Source organism: Panulirus ornatus, chromosome 2 (assembly GCF_036320965.1).
Source record: "Panulirus ornatus isolate Po-2019 chromosome 2, ASM3632096v1, whole genome shotgun sequence".
NCBI classification, from domain to species: domain Eukaryota; kingdom Metazoa; phylum Arthropoda; class Malacostraca; order Decapoda; family Palinuridae; genus Panulirus; species Panulirus ornatus.
The window spans coordinates 55,867,424-55,886,597 of NC_092225.1; the positions used below are offsets into that span (position 1 = coordinate 55,867,424).

Genomic DNA, 19,174 nt, shown 5'->3' on the forward strand with positions numbered 1-19,174 from the left:
ACATTCCCCCAGGAACTTTAGGTAGGAGCCTCTGAAAACACCATGCTAGAGTTGCCCTCTGCCAGTGGTCCGTTAAAGGTGAGGCACTTAAAGATAAGGGCTTCAATGTAATTCAACAGTTATGGAGACGTTTTTGCCATTCACAACCCATTGAGGGAATTCCCAAAGGAAACCAGCATCAGAGATATAGAAAGAGATATAGATATACTGTGTAAGCTACCTTTACTCATGCTACCATAGTTTACATGTCAGCAATTACAGTATAACTAAAAACCAAGATGAAACTCACTTCAAGGTTGATATGCTGATGAAAAGGAATCTGTTGCTGTTTCTCTTGCTTCTCTTGTTCTGTTGTGCGCTCATACTGCTGCTGCATAAAGATAGGAGCTTTAGACCTTAGAAATGCTACTTTCTTTGTGTATAAAATCCAAATATAGTCAGTATCATATATGACATCAGAGGTCAGGAGAACGAAAGTATTGCTCATCATCTAAAGTACACCCATCCCTCACTTTAAGTTGGGGGTTATATTCCACAAAAACATAAAAGAAATAGATAATGCATATAGAAAACCAATATACACAAAGAAAAATGAGATAAATGCACAGCTTCGTGGTCTGATTGGTGGATTCTTCCATTAATTTCACATTATGTAGCTTCTGACATCAAAAAACTTATCTAGCCATCCTTTACTTGCTTGAAATGGCTCAGGTTCAGCTACAATGTCTTACTTCAATAAACAATCATAAATCTTCAGAGCTTCAATCTGAAATGTAGGTTACTACGGTTGCTTTTCTTCTCTCCCTTATCCTCTATATGTACAGATAGTTACTCCATCTTCTCAATAAATGGATTTCTAATCCTTGAAGATACCTTGGCAGACAGTGGAGTAGAGTGGACCACAGTACTCCAAATTTTCTGTGCATTCTCTTATGCTGTAGGATGTGAGCATTCCCAAGTGATGACACTTCCTCAATTGCATCAGTGTGTCATAAGATTTCTTGCCTTATTTCTAAGGTTGGACAGGTTCTCTACCATTTAACTGATAATTCTGGGGGTAAGGGATGCTGCTGCTGGATGAGTGGACACCATATAACAAATATAAACACAGTACAATGCAGGAAAATCGCATTAGCAGGTATACCTAAATTGCATGAGGAGCACATATCTGTACACAATGGTGGTATCTGTGAGCCTGACTCACTGGCAGGAACATGGCATGCCTCACCCAGGACCCACACTAACTCCACATGCCAACCCTCATTGAAGTTTTGGTGCACTTTCTACTGTGCGAACACTTCCTCACCAGCATCAGCATATTGTAAAATTTCTAGCTTCATTTCAAAGGTCAAAGGAGTTCTCTTTGATTTAACTGCTGGCCCTTGGGTAGTAGAAGTTGTTGATGTCTGCACGAAAATCCCATTAGCAGGTATACCCAAAGCACACACACACAATGGTGGTTGCTGCAAAAATGACCTGTTGGGAGGTATGCGGCATGCTCCATCCAGGACCCATGCTTAGTTCACCCACCAACCCTTAGGTGAACTTTCTAAAGAACTAACCTGAATAGTAGCAAATTTTGGCTGCATAAAGAGAGGTACTGGTAAAAGTAAGTTCCTTGCTTAACACAAAATTGCATATAGAGGTCCCACATAAATCAAAGACAGGGTGTATTAACTTTTGTAAAAAAAAAAAAAAAAAACAACTAAGCACAGTCAAAACAAAACTAGCTTCCTGACACCACTTACCTGAGGCAGGAGACCCTGAGCTAGCAGTTCCTTGGCTCTGCCACCTGACTGAATGTCAAGTAGGGCATTATGTGCCTCCTTAATATTCCCATGGCGAAATGCACACAATCCTAGCTGAACCATTGTACGGTTATACAGAATTTGAGTGGGCAGATCCGAATGATGAATTGTTTCCTGTTAAATTAAATCTTTAATATTTTGTAAACTGTTTCCTGTTAAAAGACATATTTAACATTTTGTAAATTGTTTCCTGTTAAAAGACATCTTTAATATTTTGTAATCAATAATCTTAATGATTATCATGGCAAATATCAAAACAAAGGAAGGTTTAAAGATTAACAATCTCCTCCAATGCAAAACTTAATCCATCCCCCAAAGATGCTAAGTACTCATTAAAATGTCTTGTAAGATAAAGAGTTGATAGGGTTGTGTGGAGGAGGGTGGATGTGTTGGAAATGAAGTGTGTGAGGACAATGCTATTTCATGTGTGCTGGGGTGGTGATGGGAATGGATGTAGGCAACAAGTATGAATGTGTACATCTGTATATATGTGCATGTCTATGTATCTGTTGAAATGTGTATGTATGTATATGTGCATTTATGGGCATTTATGTACATACATGAGTGTGTGTGGGTGGGTTGGGCCATTCATGACTCTTTCCTTGCGCTACCTCGCTGACATGAAAGATGGCGATTAAGTACAATAAATACAAACACAGAACAGGGGTGTGTGATGTCTCCATGGTTGTTTAATTTGTTTATGGATGGGGTTGTTAGGGAGGTGAAAGCAAGAGTTTTGGAAAGTGGGGTAAGTATGAAGTCTGTTGGGGATGAGAGAGCTTGGGAAGTGAGTCAGTTGTTGTTCGCTGATGATACAGTGCTGGTGGCTGATTCATGTGAGAAACTGCAGAAGCTGGTGACTGAGTTTGGTAAAGTGTGTGAAAGAAGGAAGTTAAGAGTAAATGTGAATAAGAGCAAGGTTATTAGGTACAGTAGGGCTGAGGGTCAAGTCAATTGGGAGGTAAGTTTGAATGGAGAAAAACTGGAGGAAGTAAAGTGTTTAAGATATCTGGGAGTGGATCTGGCAGCGGATGGAACCATGGAAGCGGAAGTGAATCATAGGGTGGGGGAGGGGGCAAAGGTCCTGGGAGCCTTGAAGAATGTTTGGAAGTCGAGAACATTATCTCCGAAAGCAAAAATGGCTATGTTTAAAGGAATAGTGGTTCCAACAATGTTGTATGGTTGCGAAGCGTGGGTTATGGATAGAGTTGTGCGCAGAAGGGTGGATGTGCTGGAAATGAGATGTCTGAGGACAATATGTGGTGTGAGGTGGTTTGATCGAGTAAGTAATGTAAGGGTAAGAGAGATGTGTGGAAATAAAAAGACTGTGGTTGAGAGAGCAGAAGAGGGTGTTTTGAAATGGTTTGGGCACATGGAGAAAATGAGTGAGGAAAGATTGACCAAGAGGATATATGTGTCGGAGGTGGAGGGAACGAGGAGAAGTGGGAGACCATATTGGAGGCGGAAAGATGGAGTGAAAAAGATTTTGAGTGATTGGGGCCTGAACATGCAGGAGGGTGAAAGGCAGGCAAGGAATAGAGTGAATTGGATCGATGTGGTATACCGGGGTCGACGTGCTGTCAATGGATTGAACCAGGGCATGTGAAGCGTCTGGGGTAAACCATGGAAAGTTGTGTCGGGCCTGGATGTGGAAAGGGAGCTGTGGTTTCGGGTATTATTACATGACAGCTAGAGGCTGAGTGTGAACAAATGGGGCCTTTGCTGTCTTTTCCTAGCGCTACCTCGCACACATGAGGGGGGAGGGGGATGTTATTCCATGTATGGTGAGGTGGCGATGGGAATAAATAAAGGCAGACAGTATGAATTATGTACATGTGTATATATGTACATGTCTGTGTGTATATATATGCGTACATTGAGATGTATATGTATGTATATTTGCGTGTGTGGACGTGTATGTATATACATGTGTATGGGTGTGGGTTGGGATATTTCTTTCATCCGTTTCCTTGCGCTACCTCACAAACGCGGGAGACAGCGGCAAAAAAAAAAAAAAAAAAAAAAAAAAAAAATATATATATATATATATATATATATATATATATATATATATATATATATATGTATGTATACACTGAAATGTATATGCATATATATGTGCATGTATGGGTGTTCATGTATATACATGTGTATGTGGGTGGATGGGCCTTTCTTCGTCTGTTTTCCTTGCGCTACCTCACTAACGCGGGAAACAGTGAATACGTAAAATAAATGAATAAATAAATATTTTTCTTCATACATATTCACTATTTCCTGCATTAGCAAGGTAGCATTAAAAAAAGAGGGTTGAGCCTTAGAAGGAATATCCTCATTGAGCTCCCTCTTTTGGAAAATTAAAAATGGGAGGGAATGATTTCCAGCTCCCTCCTCTTTTAGTCGCCTTCTAGGGCATGCACGGAATATATGGGAAGTATTCTTTCTCTCCTAGGGAAGAGTGGTTTGGGAAAGTCTTGGGGGTAAACTCAGGGGTTGGTGAGAGGACAAGAGCTAAGGAAGGAGTAGCACTACTCCTGAAACAAGAGTTGTGGGAGTATGCGATACAGTTTAAGAAACTGGGGTGGGGTGGGGGGGTGAGGGGTCAGGGAGAGTGGTTTGGTGGATGGAGAGGTGGTGATGGCTTTGCTGAAGATGAAAGCCAGCAAGGCAGTGGGTTGGAATGGTACTGCAATGGAATTCATCAACAAAGGGGGTGAATGTGTTGCTGATTGGTTGGTAAGGATATTCAATGTATGTATGGATCATGAAAAGCCTGAGGATTGGCGGAATGCAAGCTTAGTGCCATTGTACAAAGGCAAAGGGGATAAAGGTGAATGTTCAAATTACAGAGGTATAAGTATATTGAGTATTTCAGGGAAATTATAAGAGAGGATATTGACTGAGAGGGTAAAAGCATGTACAGAGCATCAGATTGGGGAAGAGCAGTGTGGTTTTAGAAGTGGTAGAGGATGTGTGGATCAGGTATTTGCTTTGAAAAATGTTTGAGAAATACTTAGAAAAACAGATGGATTTGTATGTAGCATTTAGGCACATGATAGGGTGGATAGAGATGCTTTGTGCAAGGTTTTAAGAGTATAAGGTGTGGGAGGTAAGTTGCTAGAAGCAGTGAAAAGTTTTTATCAAGGATGTAAGACAGGTGTACGAATAGGGAGAGAGGAGAGAGATTGCTTCCCAGTGAATGTTGGTTTGTGGCAGGGGTGTGTGATGTCTTCATGGTTGTTTAATTTGTTTTATGGATGAGGTGGTTAGGGAGGTGAATGCAAGAGTTTTGGAGAGAGGGGTAAGTATGCAGTCTGTTCTGGATGAGAGGGCATGGGAAGTGAGTCAGTTGTTCACTGATAATACAGGACTGGTGGCTGATACAGGTGAGAAACTACAGAAGTTGGTGACTGGGTTTGATAAAGTGTGTGAAAGAAGAAAGTTGAAAGCAAATGTGAATAAGAGCAAGGAGATTCAGTAGGGTTGAGGGACTACTTAATTGGGAGGTAAGTTTGAATGGAGAAAAACTGGAGGAAGTGAAGTGTTTTAGATATCTGTGAGTGGACTCGGCAGCAGAGGTGAGTCACGAGGTGGGGAAGGGGACAAAGGTTCTAGGAGCGTTGAAGAATGTGTGGAAGGCGAGAACCGGGGTCGACATGATGTCAATGGATTGAACCAAGGTATGTGAAGCGTCTGGGGTAAACCATGGAAAGTTCTGTGGGGCCTGGATGTGGAAAGGGAGCTGTGGTTTCAGTGCATTATACATGACAGCTAGAGACTGAGTGTGAACGAATGGACACTTTTTGTCTTTTCCTGGTGCTACCTCACAGGAGGGGGAGGTGGATGCTATTTCAATTGCTGCAGGGTGGAGACAGGAATGGATGAAGACAGCAATTATGAATATGTACATGTGTATATATGTATATGTCTGTGTATGTATATGTATGTATCCATTGAAATGCATATGTATGTATATGTGCATTTTTTTTTTTTTTTTTTTTGCTTTGTCGCTGTCTCCCGCGTTTGCAAGGTAGCGCAAGGAAACAGACGAAAGAAATGGCCCAACCCACCCCCATAACATGTATATATATATACGTCCACACACGCAAATATACATACCTACACAGCTTTCCATGGTTTACCCCAGACGCTTCACATGCCCTGATTCAATCCATTGACAGCACGTCAACCCCGGTATACCACATCGCTCCAATTCACTCTATTCCTTGCACGCCTTTCACCCTCCCGCATGTTCAGGCCCCAATCACACAAAATCTTTTTCACTCCATCTTTCCACCTCCAATTTGGTCTCCCACTTCTCCTCGTTCCCTCCACCTCCGACACATATATCCTCTTGGTCAATCTTTCCTCACTCATTCTCTCCATGTGCCCAAACCATTTCAAAACACCCTCTTCTGCTCTCTCAACCACGCTCTTTTTATTTCCACACATCTCTCTTACCCTTACGTTACTTACTCGATCAAACCACCTCACACCACATATAGTCCTCAAACATAACATTTCCAGCACATCCATCCTCCTACGCACAACTCTATCCATAGCCCACGCCTCGCAACCATACAACATTGTTGGAACCACTATTCCTTCAAACATACCCATTTTTGCTTTCTGAGATAAAGTTCTCGACTTCCACACATTCTTTAAGTCTCCCAGGATTTTCGCCCCCTCCCCCACCCTATGATCCACTTCCGCTTCCATGGTTCCATCCGCTGCCAGATCCACTCCCAGATATCTAAAACACTTTACTTCCTCCAGTTTTTCTCCATTCAAACTTACCTCCCAATTGACTTGACCCTCAACCCTAATGTACCTAATAACCTTGCTCTTATTCACATTTACTCTTAACTTTCTTCTTTCACACACTTTACCAAACTCAGTCACCAGCTTCTGCAGTTTCTCACATCAATCAACCACCAGCGCTGTATCATCAGTGAACAACACCTGACTCACTTCCCAAGCTCTCTCATCCACAACAGACTGCATACTTGCCCCTCTTTCCAAAACTCTTGCATTCACCTCCCTAACAACCCCATCCATAAACAAATTAAACAACCATGGAGACATCACACACACCTGCCACAAACCTACATTCACTGAAAACCAATCACTTTCCTTTCTTCCTACACGTACACATGCCTTACATCCTCGGTAAAAACTTTTCACTGCTTCTACCAAATTGCTTCCCACCCCATATATTCTTAATACCTTCCACAAAGCATCTCTATCAACTCTATCACATGCCTTCTCCAGATCCATAAATGCTACATACAAATCCATTTGCTTTTCTAAGTATTTCTCACATACATTCTTCAAAGCAAACACCTGATCCACATATCCTCTACCACTTCTGTAACCACACTGCTCTTCCCCAATCTGATGCTCTGTACATGCCTTCACCCTCTCAATCAATACCCTCCCATATAATTTCCCAGGAATACTCAACAAACTTATACCTCTGTAATTTGAGCAATCACTCTTATCCCCTTTGCCTTTGTACAATGGCAGTATGCAAGCATTCTGCCAATCCTCGGGCACCTCACCATGAGTCATACATACATTAAATAATCTTACCAACCAGTCAACAATACAGTCACCCCCTTTTTTAATAAATTCCACTGCAATACCATCCAAACCTGCTGCCTTGCCAGCTTTCATCTTCCACAAAGCTTTTACTACCTCCTCTCTGTTCATCAAATCATTTTCCCTAACCCTCTCACTTTGCACACCACCTCGACCAAAACACCCAATATCAGCTACTCTATCATCAAACACATTCAACAAACCTTCAAAATACTCACTCCATCTCCTTCTCACATCACTTGTTATCACCTCCCGATTAGCCCCCTTCACTGAAGTTCCCATTTGCTCCCTTGTCATACGCACTTTATTTTCCTCCTTCCAAAACATCTTTTTATTCTCCCTAAAATTCAATGATACTCTCTCACCCCAACTCTCATTTGCCCTCTTTTTCACCTCTTGCACCTTTCTCTTGACCTCCTGTCTCTTTCTTTTATACATCTCCACTCATTTGCATTCTTTCCCTGCAAAAATCATCCAAATGCCTCTCTCTTCTCTTTCACTAGTAATCTTACTTCTTCATCCCACCACTCACTACCCTTTCTAATCAACCCACCTCCCACGCTTCTAATGCCACAAGCATCTTTTGTGCAAGCCATCAATGCTTCCCTAAATACATCCTATTCCTCCCCGACTCCCCTTACGTCCTTTGTTCTCACCTTTTTCCATTCTGTACTCAGTCTCTCCTGGTACTTCCTCACACAAGTCTCCTTCCCAAGCTCACTTACTCTCACCACTCTCTTCATCCCAACATTCTCTCTTCTTTTCTGAAAACTTCTACAAATCTTCACCTTCGCCTCCACAAGATAATGATCAGACATCCCTCCAGTTGCACCTCTCAGCACATTAACATCCAAAAGTCTCTCTTTCGCACGCCTATCAATTAACACGTAATACAATAACACTCTCTGGCCATCTCTCCTACTTACATACGTATACTTATGTATACCTCGCTTTTTAAACCAGGTATTCCCAATCACCAGTCCTTTTTCAGCACATAAATCTACAAGCTCTTCACCATTTCCATTTACAACACTGAACACCCCATGTATACCAATTATTCCCTCTACTGCCACATTACTCACCTTTGCATTCAAATCACCCATCACTATAACCCGGTCTTGTGCATCAAAACCACTAACACACTCATTCAGCTGCTCCCAAAACACTTGCCTCTCATGATCTTTCTTCTCATGCCCAGGTGCATATGCACCAATAATCACCCATCTCTCTCCATCCACTTTCAGTTTTACCCATATCAATCTAGAATTTACTTTCTTACACTCTATCACATACTCCCACAGCTCCTGTTTCAGGAGTAGTGCTACTCCTTCCCTTGCTCTTGTCCTCTCACTGACCCCTGACTTTACTTCCAAGACAATCCCAAGCCACTCTTCCCCTTTACCCTTGAGCTTCGTTTCACTCAGAGCCAAAACATCCAGGTTCCTTTCCTCAAACATACTATCTCTCCTTTTTTCTCATCTTGGTTACATCCACACACATTTAGACACCCCAATCTGAGCCTTCGAGGAGGATGAGCACTCCCCGCGTGACTCCTTCTTCTGTTTCCCCTTTTAGAAAGTCAAAATACAAGGAGGGGAGGGTTTCTGGTCCCCCACTCCCGTCTCCTTTAGTCGCCTTCTACGACACGTGAGGAATGCGTGGGAAGTATTCTTTCTCCCCCATCCCCAGGGATAATAATAAAGTACTTAATTCCATTGGAGGACTTCCTAATTTCCCTCTTGATCATTCTATTACCAAATCAGAAAAAACTGTAAAATTTACCCCTACACCAAGCAAGCTATACATAGTAGCTGATAGCCAGCCATCAACCAGGGAGGTATATTACTGGTACTATCTGCCTGGGTATTGGAATGGTTAGTGACAGCTGCATAATGAGCCACACTTCAGTGGTTGACAAGCTGCACTCCTTTGACCCAAGTATGTCTTTTCTTTATGCCTCATGCACAGTGGACTGCTGGCATTCTGTCTACAAACATACAATCTCTTCTTATTACACATAATAACACTTAATACAACACAACCCATTTTTTGTAACTCTTGATTTTCCTTGGGTGAAAGCCATGCGCTAGCCTTGCTCATAGCAGAAGCAATAGTTAGAAGCAGAATCTATAAACATCAGACCAGAGCACTAGATAGGAGTGGGCAAGAGTATTAGCTGAGAGCATTAGGTAGACAAAGTAGGTTGGAACATTCCCCAGGAACTTTAGGTAGGAGCCTCTGAAAACACCATGCTAGAGTTGCCCTCTGCCAGTGGTCCGTTAAAGGTGAGGCACTTAAAGATAAGGGCTTCAATGGAATTCAACAGTTATGGAGACGCTTTTGCCATTCACAACCCATTGAGGGAATTCCCAAAGGAAACCGGCATCAGAGATATAGAAAGAGATATAGATATACTGTGTAAACTACCTTTACTCATGCTACCATAGTTTACATGTCAGCAATTACAGTATAACTAAAAACCAAGATGAAACTCACTTCAAGGTTGATATGCTGATGAAAAGGAATCTGTTGCCGTTTCTCTTGCTTCTCTTGTTCTGTTGTGCGCTCATACTGCTGCTGCATAAAGATAGGAGCTTTAGACCTTAGAAATGCTACTTTCTTTGTGTATAAAATCCAAATATAGTCAGTATCATATATGACATCAGAGGTCAGGAGAACGAAAGTATTGCTCATCATCTAAAGTACACCCATCCCTCACTTTAAGTTGGGGGTTATATTCCACAAAAACCTAAAAGAAATAGATAATGCATATAGCAAACCAATAAACACACAGAAAAATGAGATAAATGCACAGCTTCGTGGTCTGATTGGTGGATTCTTCCATTAATTTCACATTATGTAGCTTCTGACATCAAAAAACTTATCTAGCCATCCTTTACTTGCTTGAAATGGCTCAGGTTCAGCTACAATGTCTTACTTCAATAAACAATCATAAATCTTCAGAGCTTCAATCTGAAATGAAGGTTACTATGGTTGCTTTTCTTCTCTCCCTTATCCTCTATGTGTACAGATAGTTACTCCATCTTCTCAATAAATGGATTTCTAACCCTTGAAGATACCTTGGCAGACAGTGGAGTAGAGTGGACCACAGTACTCCAAATTTTCTGTGCATTCTCTTATGCTGTAGGATGTGAGCATTCCCAAGTGATGACACTTCCTCAATTGCATCAGTGTGTCATAAGATTTCTTGCCTTATTTCTAAGGTTAGACAGGTTCTCTACCATTTAACTGATAATTCTGGGGGTAAGGGATGCTGCTGCTGGATGAGTGGACACCATATAACAAATATAAACACAGTACAATGCAGGAAAATCGCATTAGCAGGTATACCTAAATTGCATGAGGAGCACATATCTGTACACAATGGTGGTATCTGTGAGCCTGACTCACTGGCAGGAGGAACATGGCATGCTCCACCCAGGACCCACACTAACTCCACATGCCAACCCTCATTGAAGTTTTGGTGCACTTTCTACTGTGCGAACACTTCCTCACCAGCATCAGCATATTGTAAAATTTCTAGCTTCATTTCAAAGGTCAAAGGAGTTCTCTTTGATTTAACTGCTGGCCCTTGGGTAGTAGAAGTTGTTGATGTCTGCACGAAAATCCCATTGGCAGGTATACCCAAAGCACACACACACAATGGTGGTTGCTGCAAAAATGACCTGTTGGGAGGTATGCGGCATGCTCCATCCAGGACCCATGCTTAGTTCACCCACCAACCCTTAGGTGCACTTTCTAAAGAACTAACCTGAATAGTAGCAAATTTTGGCTGCATAAAGAGAGGTACTGGTAAAAGTAAGTTCCTTACTTAACACAAAATTGCATATAGAGGTCCCACATAAATCAAAGACAGGGTGTATTAACTTTTGTAAAAAAAGAAAAAAACAAAAAAACTAAGCACAGTTAAAACAAAACTAGCTTCCTGACACCACTTACCTGGGGCAGGAGACCCTGAGCTAGCAGTTCCTTGGCCCTGCCACCTGACTGAATGTCAAGTAGGGCATTATGTGCCTCCTTAATATTCCCATGGCGAAATGCACACAATCCTAGCTGAACCATTGTACGGTTATACAGAATTTGAGTGGGCAGATCCGAATGATGAATTGTTTCCTGTTAAATTAAATCTTTAATATTTTGTAAACTGTTTCCTGTTAAAAGACATATTTAACATTTTGTAAATTGTTTCCTGTTAAAAGACATCTTTAATATTTTGTAATCAATAATCTTAATGATTATCATGGCAAATATCAAAACAAAGGAAGGTTTAAAGATTAACAATCTCCTCCAATGCAAAACTTAATCCATCCCCTAAAGATGCCAAGTACTCATTAAAATGTCTTGTAAGAAAAAGAGTTGATAGGGTTGTGCGGAGGAGGGTGGATGTGTTGGAAATAAAGTGTGTGAGGACAATGCTATTTCATGTGTGGTGGGGTGGTGATTGGAATGGATGTAGGCAACAAGTATGAATGTGTACATCTGTATATATGTGCATGTCTATGTATCTGTTGAAATGTGTATGTATGTATATGTGCATTTATGGGCATTTATGTACATACATGAGTGTGTGTGGGTGGGTTGGGCCATTCATGACTGTTTCCTTGCGCTACCTCGCTGACATGAAAGATGGCGATTAAGTACAATAAATACAAACACACAACAGGGGTGTGTGATGTCTACATGGTTGTTTAATTTGTTTATGGATGGGGTTGTTAGGGAGGTGAATGCAAGAGTTTTGGAAAGGGGGGTAAGTATGAAGTCTCTTGGGGATGAGAGAGCTTGGGAAGTGAGTCAGTTGTTGTTCGCTGATGATACAGTGCTGGTGGCTGATTCATGTGAGAAACTGCAGAAGCTGGTGACTGAGTTTGGTAAAGTGTGTGAAAGAAGGAAGTTAAGAGTAAATGTGAATAAGAGCAAGGTTATTAGGTACAGTAGGGCTGAGGGTCAAGTCAATTGGGAGGTAAGTTTGAATGGAGAAAAACTGGAGGAAGTAAAGTGTTTAAGATATCTGGGAGTGGATCTGGCAGCGGATGGAAACAAGGAAGCGGAAGTGAATCATAGGGTGGGGGAGGGGGCAAAGGTCCTGGGAGCCTTGAAGAATGTTTGGAAGTCGAGAACATTATCTCCGAAAGCAAAAATGGCTATGTTTAAAGGAATAGTGGTTCCAACAATGGTGTATGGGTGCGAAGCGTGGGTTATGGATAGAGTTGTGCGCAGGAGGGTGGATGTGCTGGAAATGAGATGTCTGAGGACAATATGTGGTGGGAGGTGGTTTGATCGAGTAAGTAATGTAAGGGTAAGAGAGATGTGTGGAAATAAAAAGAGTGTGGTTGAGAGAGCAGAAGAGGGTGTTTTGAAATGGTTTGGGCACATGGAGAAAATGAGAGAGGAAAGATTGACCAAGAGGATATATGTGTCGGAGGTGGAGGGAACGAGGAGAAGTGGGAGACCATATTGGAGGCGGAAAGATGGAATGAAAAAGATTTTGAGTGATTGGGGCCTGAACATGCAGGAGGGTGAAAGGCAGGCAAGGAATAGAGTGAATTGGATCGATGTGGTATACCGGGGTCGACGTGCTGTCAATGGATTGAACCAGGGCATGTGAAGCGTCTGGGGTAAACCATGGAAAGTTGTGTGGGGCCTGGATGTGGAAAGGGAGTTGTGGATTCGGGTATTATTACATGACAGCTAGAGACTGAGTGTGAACAAATGGGGCCTTTGCTGTCTTTTCCTAGCGCTACCTCGCACACATAAGGGGGGAGGGGGATGTTATTCCATGTATGGTGAGGTGGCGATGGGAATAAATAAAGGCAGACAGTATGAATTATGTACATGTGTATATATGTACATGTCTGTGTGTGTATACATATGCGTACATTGAGACGTATAGGTATGTATATTTGCGTGTGTGGACGTGTATGTATATACATGTGTATGGGTGTGGGTTGGGCCATTTCTTTCGTCTGTTTCCTTGCGCTACCTCGCAAATGCGGGAGACAGCGAAAAAATGGAGAATGGAGAAAAACTGGAGGAAGTGAAGTGTTTTAGATATCTGGGAGTGGATCTGGCAGCGGATGGAACCATGGAAGCGGAAGTGGATCATAGGGTGGGGGAGGGGGCGAAAATTCTGGGGGCCTTGAAGAATGTGTGGAAGTCGAGAACATTATCTCGTAAAGCAAAAATGGGTATGTTTGAAGGAATAGTGGTTCCAACAATGTTGTATGGTTGCGAGGCGTGGGCTATGGATAGAGTTGTGCGCAGGAGGATGGATGTGCTGGAAATGAGATGTTTGAGGACAATGTGTGGTGTGAGGTGGTTTGATCGAGTGAGTAACGTAAGGGTAAGAGAGATGTGTGGAAGTAAAAAGAGCGTGGTTGAGAGAGCAGAAGAGGGTGTTTTGAAGTGGTTTGGGCACATGGAGAGGATGAGTGAGGAAAGATTGACCAAGAGGATATATGTGTCGGAGGTGGAAGGAGCAAGGAGAAGAGGGAGACCAAATTGGAGGTGGAAAGATGGAGTGAAAAAGATTTTGTGTGATCGGGGCCTGGACATGCAGGAGGGTGAAAGGAGGGCAAGGAATAGAGTGAATTGGAGCGATGTGGTATACCGGGGTTGACGTGCTGTCAGTGGATTGAATCAAGGCATGTGAAGCGTCTGGGGTAAACCATGGAAATCTGTGTAGGTATGTATATTTGCGTGTGTGGACGTATGTATATACATGTGTATGGGGGTGGGTTGGGCCATTTCTTTCGTCTGTTTCCTTGCGCTACCTCGCAAACGCGTGAGACAGCGACAAAGTATAAAAAAAAAAATATATATATATATATATATATATATATATATATATATATATATATATGTATACACTGAAATGTATATGCATATATATGTGCATGTATGGGTGTTCATGTATATACATGCGTATGTGGGTGGATGGGCCTTTCTTCGTCTGTTTTCCTTACGCTACCTCACTAACGCGGGAAACAGTGAATACGTAAAATAAATGAATAAATAAATATTTTTCTTCATACATATTCACTATCTCCTGCATTAGCAAGGTAGCATTAAAAAAAGAGGGTTGAGCCTTAGAAGGAATAGCCTCATTGAGCTCCCTCTTTTGGAAAATTAAAAATGGGAGGGAATGATTTCCAGCTCCCTCCTCTTTAAGTCGCCTTCTAGGGCATGCACGGAATATATGGGAAGTATTCTTTCTCTCCTAGGGAAGAGTGGTTTGGGAAAGTCTTGGGGGTAAACTCAGGGGTTGGTGAGAGGACAAGAGCTAAGGAAGGAGTAGCACTACTCCTGAAACAAGAGTTGTGGGAGTATGCGATACAGTTTAAGAAACTGGGGTGGGGTGGGGGTGAGGGGTCAGGGAGAGTGGTTTGGTGGATGGAGAGGTGGTGATGGCTTTGCTGAAGATGAAAGCCAGCAAGGCAGTGGGTTGGAATGGTACTGCAATGGAATTCATCAACAAAGGGGGTGAATGTGTTGCTGATTGGTTGGTAAGGATATTCAATGTATGTATGGATCATGAAAAGACTGAGGATTGGCGGAATGCATGCTTAGTGCCATTGTACAAAGGCAAAGGGGATAAAGGTGAATGTTCAAATTACAGAGGTATAAGTATATTGAGTATTTCAGGGAAATTATAAGGGAGGATATTGACTGAGAGGGTAAAAGCATGTACAGAGCATCAGATTGGGGAAGAGCAGTGTGGTTTTAGAAGTGGTAGAGGATGTGTGGATCAGGTATTTGCTTTGAAAAATGTTTGAGAAATACTTAGAAAAACAGATGGATTTCTATGTAGCATTTAGGCATATAATAGGGTGGATAGAGATGCTTTGTGCAAGGTTTTAAGAGCATAAGTTGTGGGAGGTAAGTTCCTAGAAGCAGTGAAAAGTTTTTATCAAGGATGTAAGACAGGTGTACGAATAGGGAGAGAGGAGAGAGATTGCTTCCCAGCAAATGTTGGTTTGTGGCAGGGGTGTGTGATGTCTTCATGGTTGTTTAATTTGCTTTATGGATGAGGTGGTTAGGGAGGTGAATGCAAGAGTTTTGGAGAGAGGGGTAAGTATGCAGTCTGTTCTGGATGAGAGGTCATGGGAAGTGAGTCAGTTGTTCACTGATAATATAGGACTGGTGGCTGATACAGGTGAGAAACTACAGAAGTTGGTGACTGGGTTTGATAAAAGTGTGTGAAAGAAGAAAGTTGAAAGCAAATGTGAATAAGAGCAAGGAGATTCAGTAGGGTTGAGGGACAAGTTAATTGGGAGGTAAGTTTGAATGGAGAAAAACTGGAGGAAGTGAAGTGTTTTAGATATCTGGAAGTGGACTCGGCAGCAGAGGTGAGTCACGAGGTGGGGAAGGGGACAAAGGTTCTAGGAGCGTTGAAGAATGTGTGGAAGGTGAGAACCGGGGTCGACATGATGTCAATGGATTGAACCAAGATATGTGAAGCGTCTGGGGTAAACCATGGAAAGTTCTGTGGGGCCTGAATGTGGAAAGGGAGCTGTGGTTTCAGTGCATTATACATAACAGGTAGAGACTGAGTGTGAACGAATGAACACTTTTTGTCTTTTCCTGGTGCTACCTCACAGGAGGGGAGGTGGATGCTATTTCAATTGTTGCAGGGTGGAGACAGGAATGGATGAAGACAGCAATTATGAATATGTACTTGTGCATATATGTATATGTCACCCTCCCGCATGTTCAGGCCCCGATGACACAAAATCTTTTTCACTCCATCTTTCCACCTCCAATTTGGTCTCCCACTTCTCCTCGTTCCCTCCACCTCCGACACATATATCCTCTTGGTCAATCTTTCCTCACTCATTCTCTCCATGTGCCCAAACCATTTCAAAACACCCTCTTCTCCTCTCTCAACCACGCTCTTTTTATTTCCACACATCTCTCTTACCCTTACGTTACTTACTCGATCAAACCACCTCACACCACACATTGTCCTCAAACATCTCATTTCCAGCACATCCATCCTCCTGCGCACAACTCTATCCATAGCCCACGCCTCGCAACCATACAACATTGTTGGAACCACTATTCCTTCAAACATACCCATTTTTGCTTTCCGAGATAATGTTCTCGACTTCCACACATTCTTAAGTCTCCCAGGATTTTCGCCCCCTCCCCCACCCTATGATCCACTTCCGCTTCCATGGTTCCATCCGCTGCCAGATCCACTCCCAGATATCTAAAACACTTTACTTCCTCCAGTTTTTCTCCATTCAAACTTACCTCCCAATTGACTTGACCCTCAACCCTACTGTACCTAATAACCTTGCTCTTATTCACATTTACTCTTAACTTTCTTCTTTCACACACTTTACCAAACTCAGTCACCAGCTTCTGCAGTTTCTCACATGAATCAGCCACCAGCGCTGTATCATCAGCGAACAACAACTGACTCACTTCCCAAGCTCTCTCATCCACAACAGACTTCATACTTGCCCCTCTTTCCAAAACTCTTGCATTTACCTCCCTAACAAGCCCATCCATAAACAAATTAAACAACCATGGAGACATCACACACCCCTGCCACAAACCTACATTCACTGAGAACCAATCACTTTCCTCTCTTCCTACACGTACACATGCCTTACATCCTCGATAAAAACTTTTCACTGCTTCTAACAACTTTCCTCCCACACCATATATTCTTAATACCTTCCACAAAGCATCTCTATCAACTCTATCATATGCCTTCTCCAGATCCATAAATGCTACATACAAATCCATTTGCTTTTCTAAGTATTTCTCACATACATTCTTCAAAGCAAACACCTGATCCACACATCCTCTACCACTTCTGAAACCACACTGCTCTTCCCCAATCTGATGCTCTGTACATGCCTTCACCCTCTCAATCAATACCCTCCCATATAATTTACCAGGAATACTCAACAAACTTATACCTCTGTAATTTGAGCACTCACTCTTACCCCCTTTGCCTTTGTACAATGGCACTATGCACGCATTCCGCCAATCCTCAGGCACCTCACCATGAGTCATACATACATTAAATAACCTTACCAACCAGTCAACAATACAGTCACCCCCTTTTTTAATAAATTCCACTGCAATACCATCCAAACCTGCTGCCTTGCCGGCTTTCATCTTCCGCAAAGCTTTCACTACCTCTTCTCTGTTTACCAAATCATTTTCCCTAACCCTCTCACTTTCCACACCACCTCGACCAAAACACCCTATATCTGCCACTCTATCATCAAACACATTGAACAAACCTTCAAAATACTCACTCCATCTCCTTCTCACATCACCACTACTTGTTATCACCTCCCCATTTGCGCCCTTCACTGAAGTTCCCATTTGCTCCTTTGTCTTACGCACTTTATTTACCTCCTTCCAGAACATCTTTTTATTCTCACTAAAATTTAATGATACTCATACATACATTAAATAATCTTACCAACCAGTCAACAATAGAGTCACCCCCTTTTTTAATAAATTCCACTGCAATACCATCCAAACCTGCTGCCTTGCCGGCTTTCATCTTCCACAAAGCTTTTACTACCTCCTCTCTGTTTATCAAATCATTTTCCCTAACCCTCTCACTTTGCACACCACCTCGACCAAAACACCCTATATCAGCTACTCTATCATCAAACACATTCAACAAACCTTCAAAATACTCACTCCATCTCCTTCTCACATCACCACTACTTGTTATCACCTCCCGATTAGCCCCCTTCACTGAAGTTCCCATTTGCTCCCTTGTCATACGCACTTTATTTTCCTCTTTCCAAAACATCTTTTTATTCTCCCTAAAATTTAATGATACTCTCTCACCCCAACTCTCATTTCCCCTCTTTTTCACGTCTTGCACCTTTCTCTTGACCTCCTGTCTCTTTCTTTTATACATCTCCACTCATTTGCATTCTTTCCCTGCAAAAATCGTCCAAATGCCTCTCTCTTCTCTTTCACTAGTAATCTTACTTCTTCATCCCACCACTCACTACCCTTTCTAATCAACCCACCTCCCACGCTTCTCATGCCACAAGCATCTTTTGCGCAAGCCATCAATGCTTCCCTAAATACATCCTATTCCTCCCCGACTCCCCTTACGTCCTTTGTTCTCACCTTTTTCCATTCTGTACTCAGTCTCTCCTGGTACTTCCTCACACAAGTCTCCTTCCCAAGCTCACTTACTCTCACCACTCTCTTCATCCCAACATTCTCTCTTCTTTTCTGAAAACTTCTACAAATCTTCACCTTCGCCTCCACAAGATAATGATCAGACATCCCTCCAGTTGCACCTCTCAGCACATTAACATCCAAAAGTCTCTCTTTCGCACGCCTATCAATTAACACGTAATACAATAACACTCTCTGGCCATCTCTCCTACTTACATACGTATACTTATGTATACCTCGCTTTTTAAACCAGGTATTCCCAATCACCAGTCCTTTTTCAGCACATAAATCTACAAGCTCTTCACCATTTCCATTTACAACACTGAACACCCCATGTATACCAATTATTCCCTCTACTGCCACATTACTCACCTTTGCATTCAAATCACCCATCACTATAACCCGGTCTTGTGCATCAAAACCACTAACACACTCATTCAGCTGCTCCCAAAACACTTGCCTCTCATGATCTTTCTTCTCATGCCCAGGTGCATATGCACCAATAATCACCCATCTCTCTCCATCCACTTTCAGTTTTACCCATATCAATCTAGAATTTACTTTCTTACACTCTATCA

At 42.3% G+C, this 19,174-nt stretch overlaps 1 protein-coding gene across 8 annotated transcripts in view; it reads right to left on the reverse strand.

Moving 5' to 3' along the window:
• Window positions 1–226: 226 nt before the first annotated feature.
• The window catches only part of LOC139756557 (uncharacterized), a 119,041-nt gene continuing 100,093 nt past the window's right edge, over window positions 227–19,174 (reverse strand). For 4 of the 8 annotated variants that reach the window (XM_071676164.1, XM_071676171.1, XM_071676177.1 and 1 more), the window contains exons 7-10: window positions 11,367–11,540; window positions 9,903–9,983; window positions 1,749–1,922; window positions 227–370 (exon numbers count right to left, since the gene is read on the reverse strand). In XM_071676164.1, coding sequence (XP_071532265.1) covers window positions 242–370; window positions 1,749–1,922; window positions 9,903–9,983; window positions 11,367–11,540 — 558 coding nt within the window. In that variant the 3' untranslated portion in view covers window positions 227–241. The remainder of the gene's footprint in view (window positions 371–1,748; window positions 1,923–9,902; window positions 9,984–11,366; window positions 11,541–19,174) is intronic. The other 4 variants (XM_071676197.1, XM_071676186.1, XM_071676209.1 and 1 more) reach the window with 4 other exon arrangements.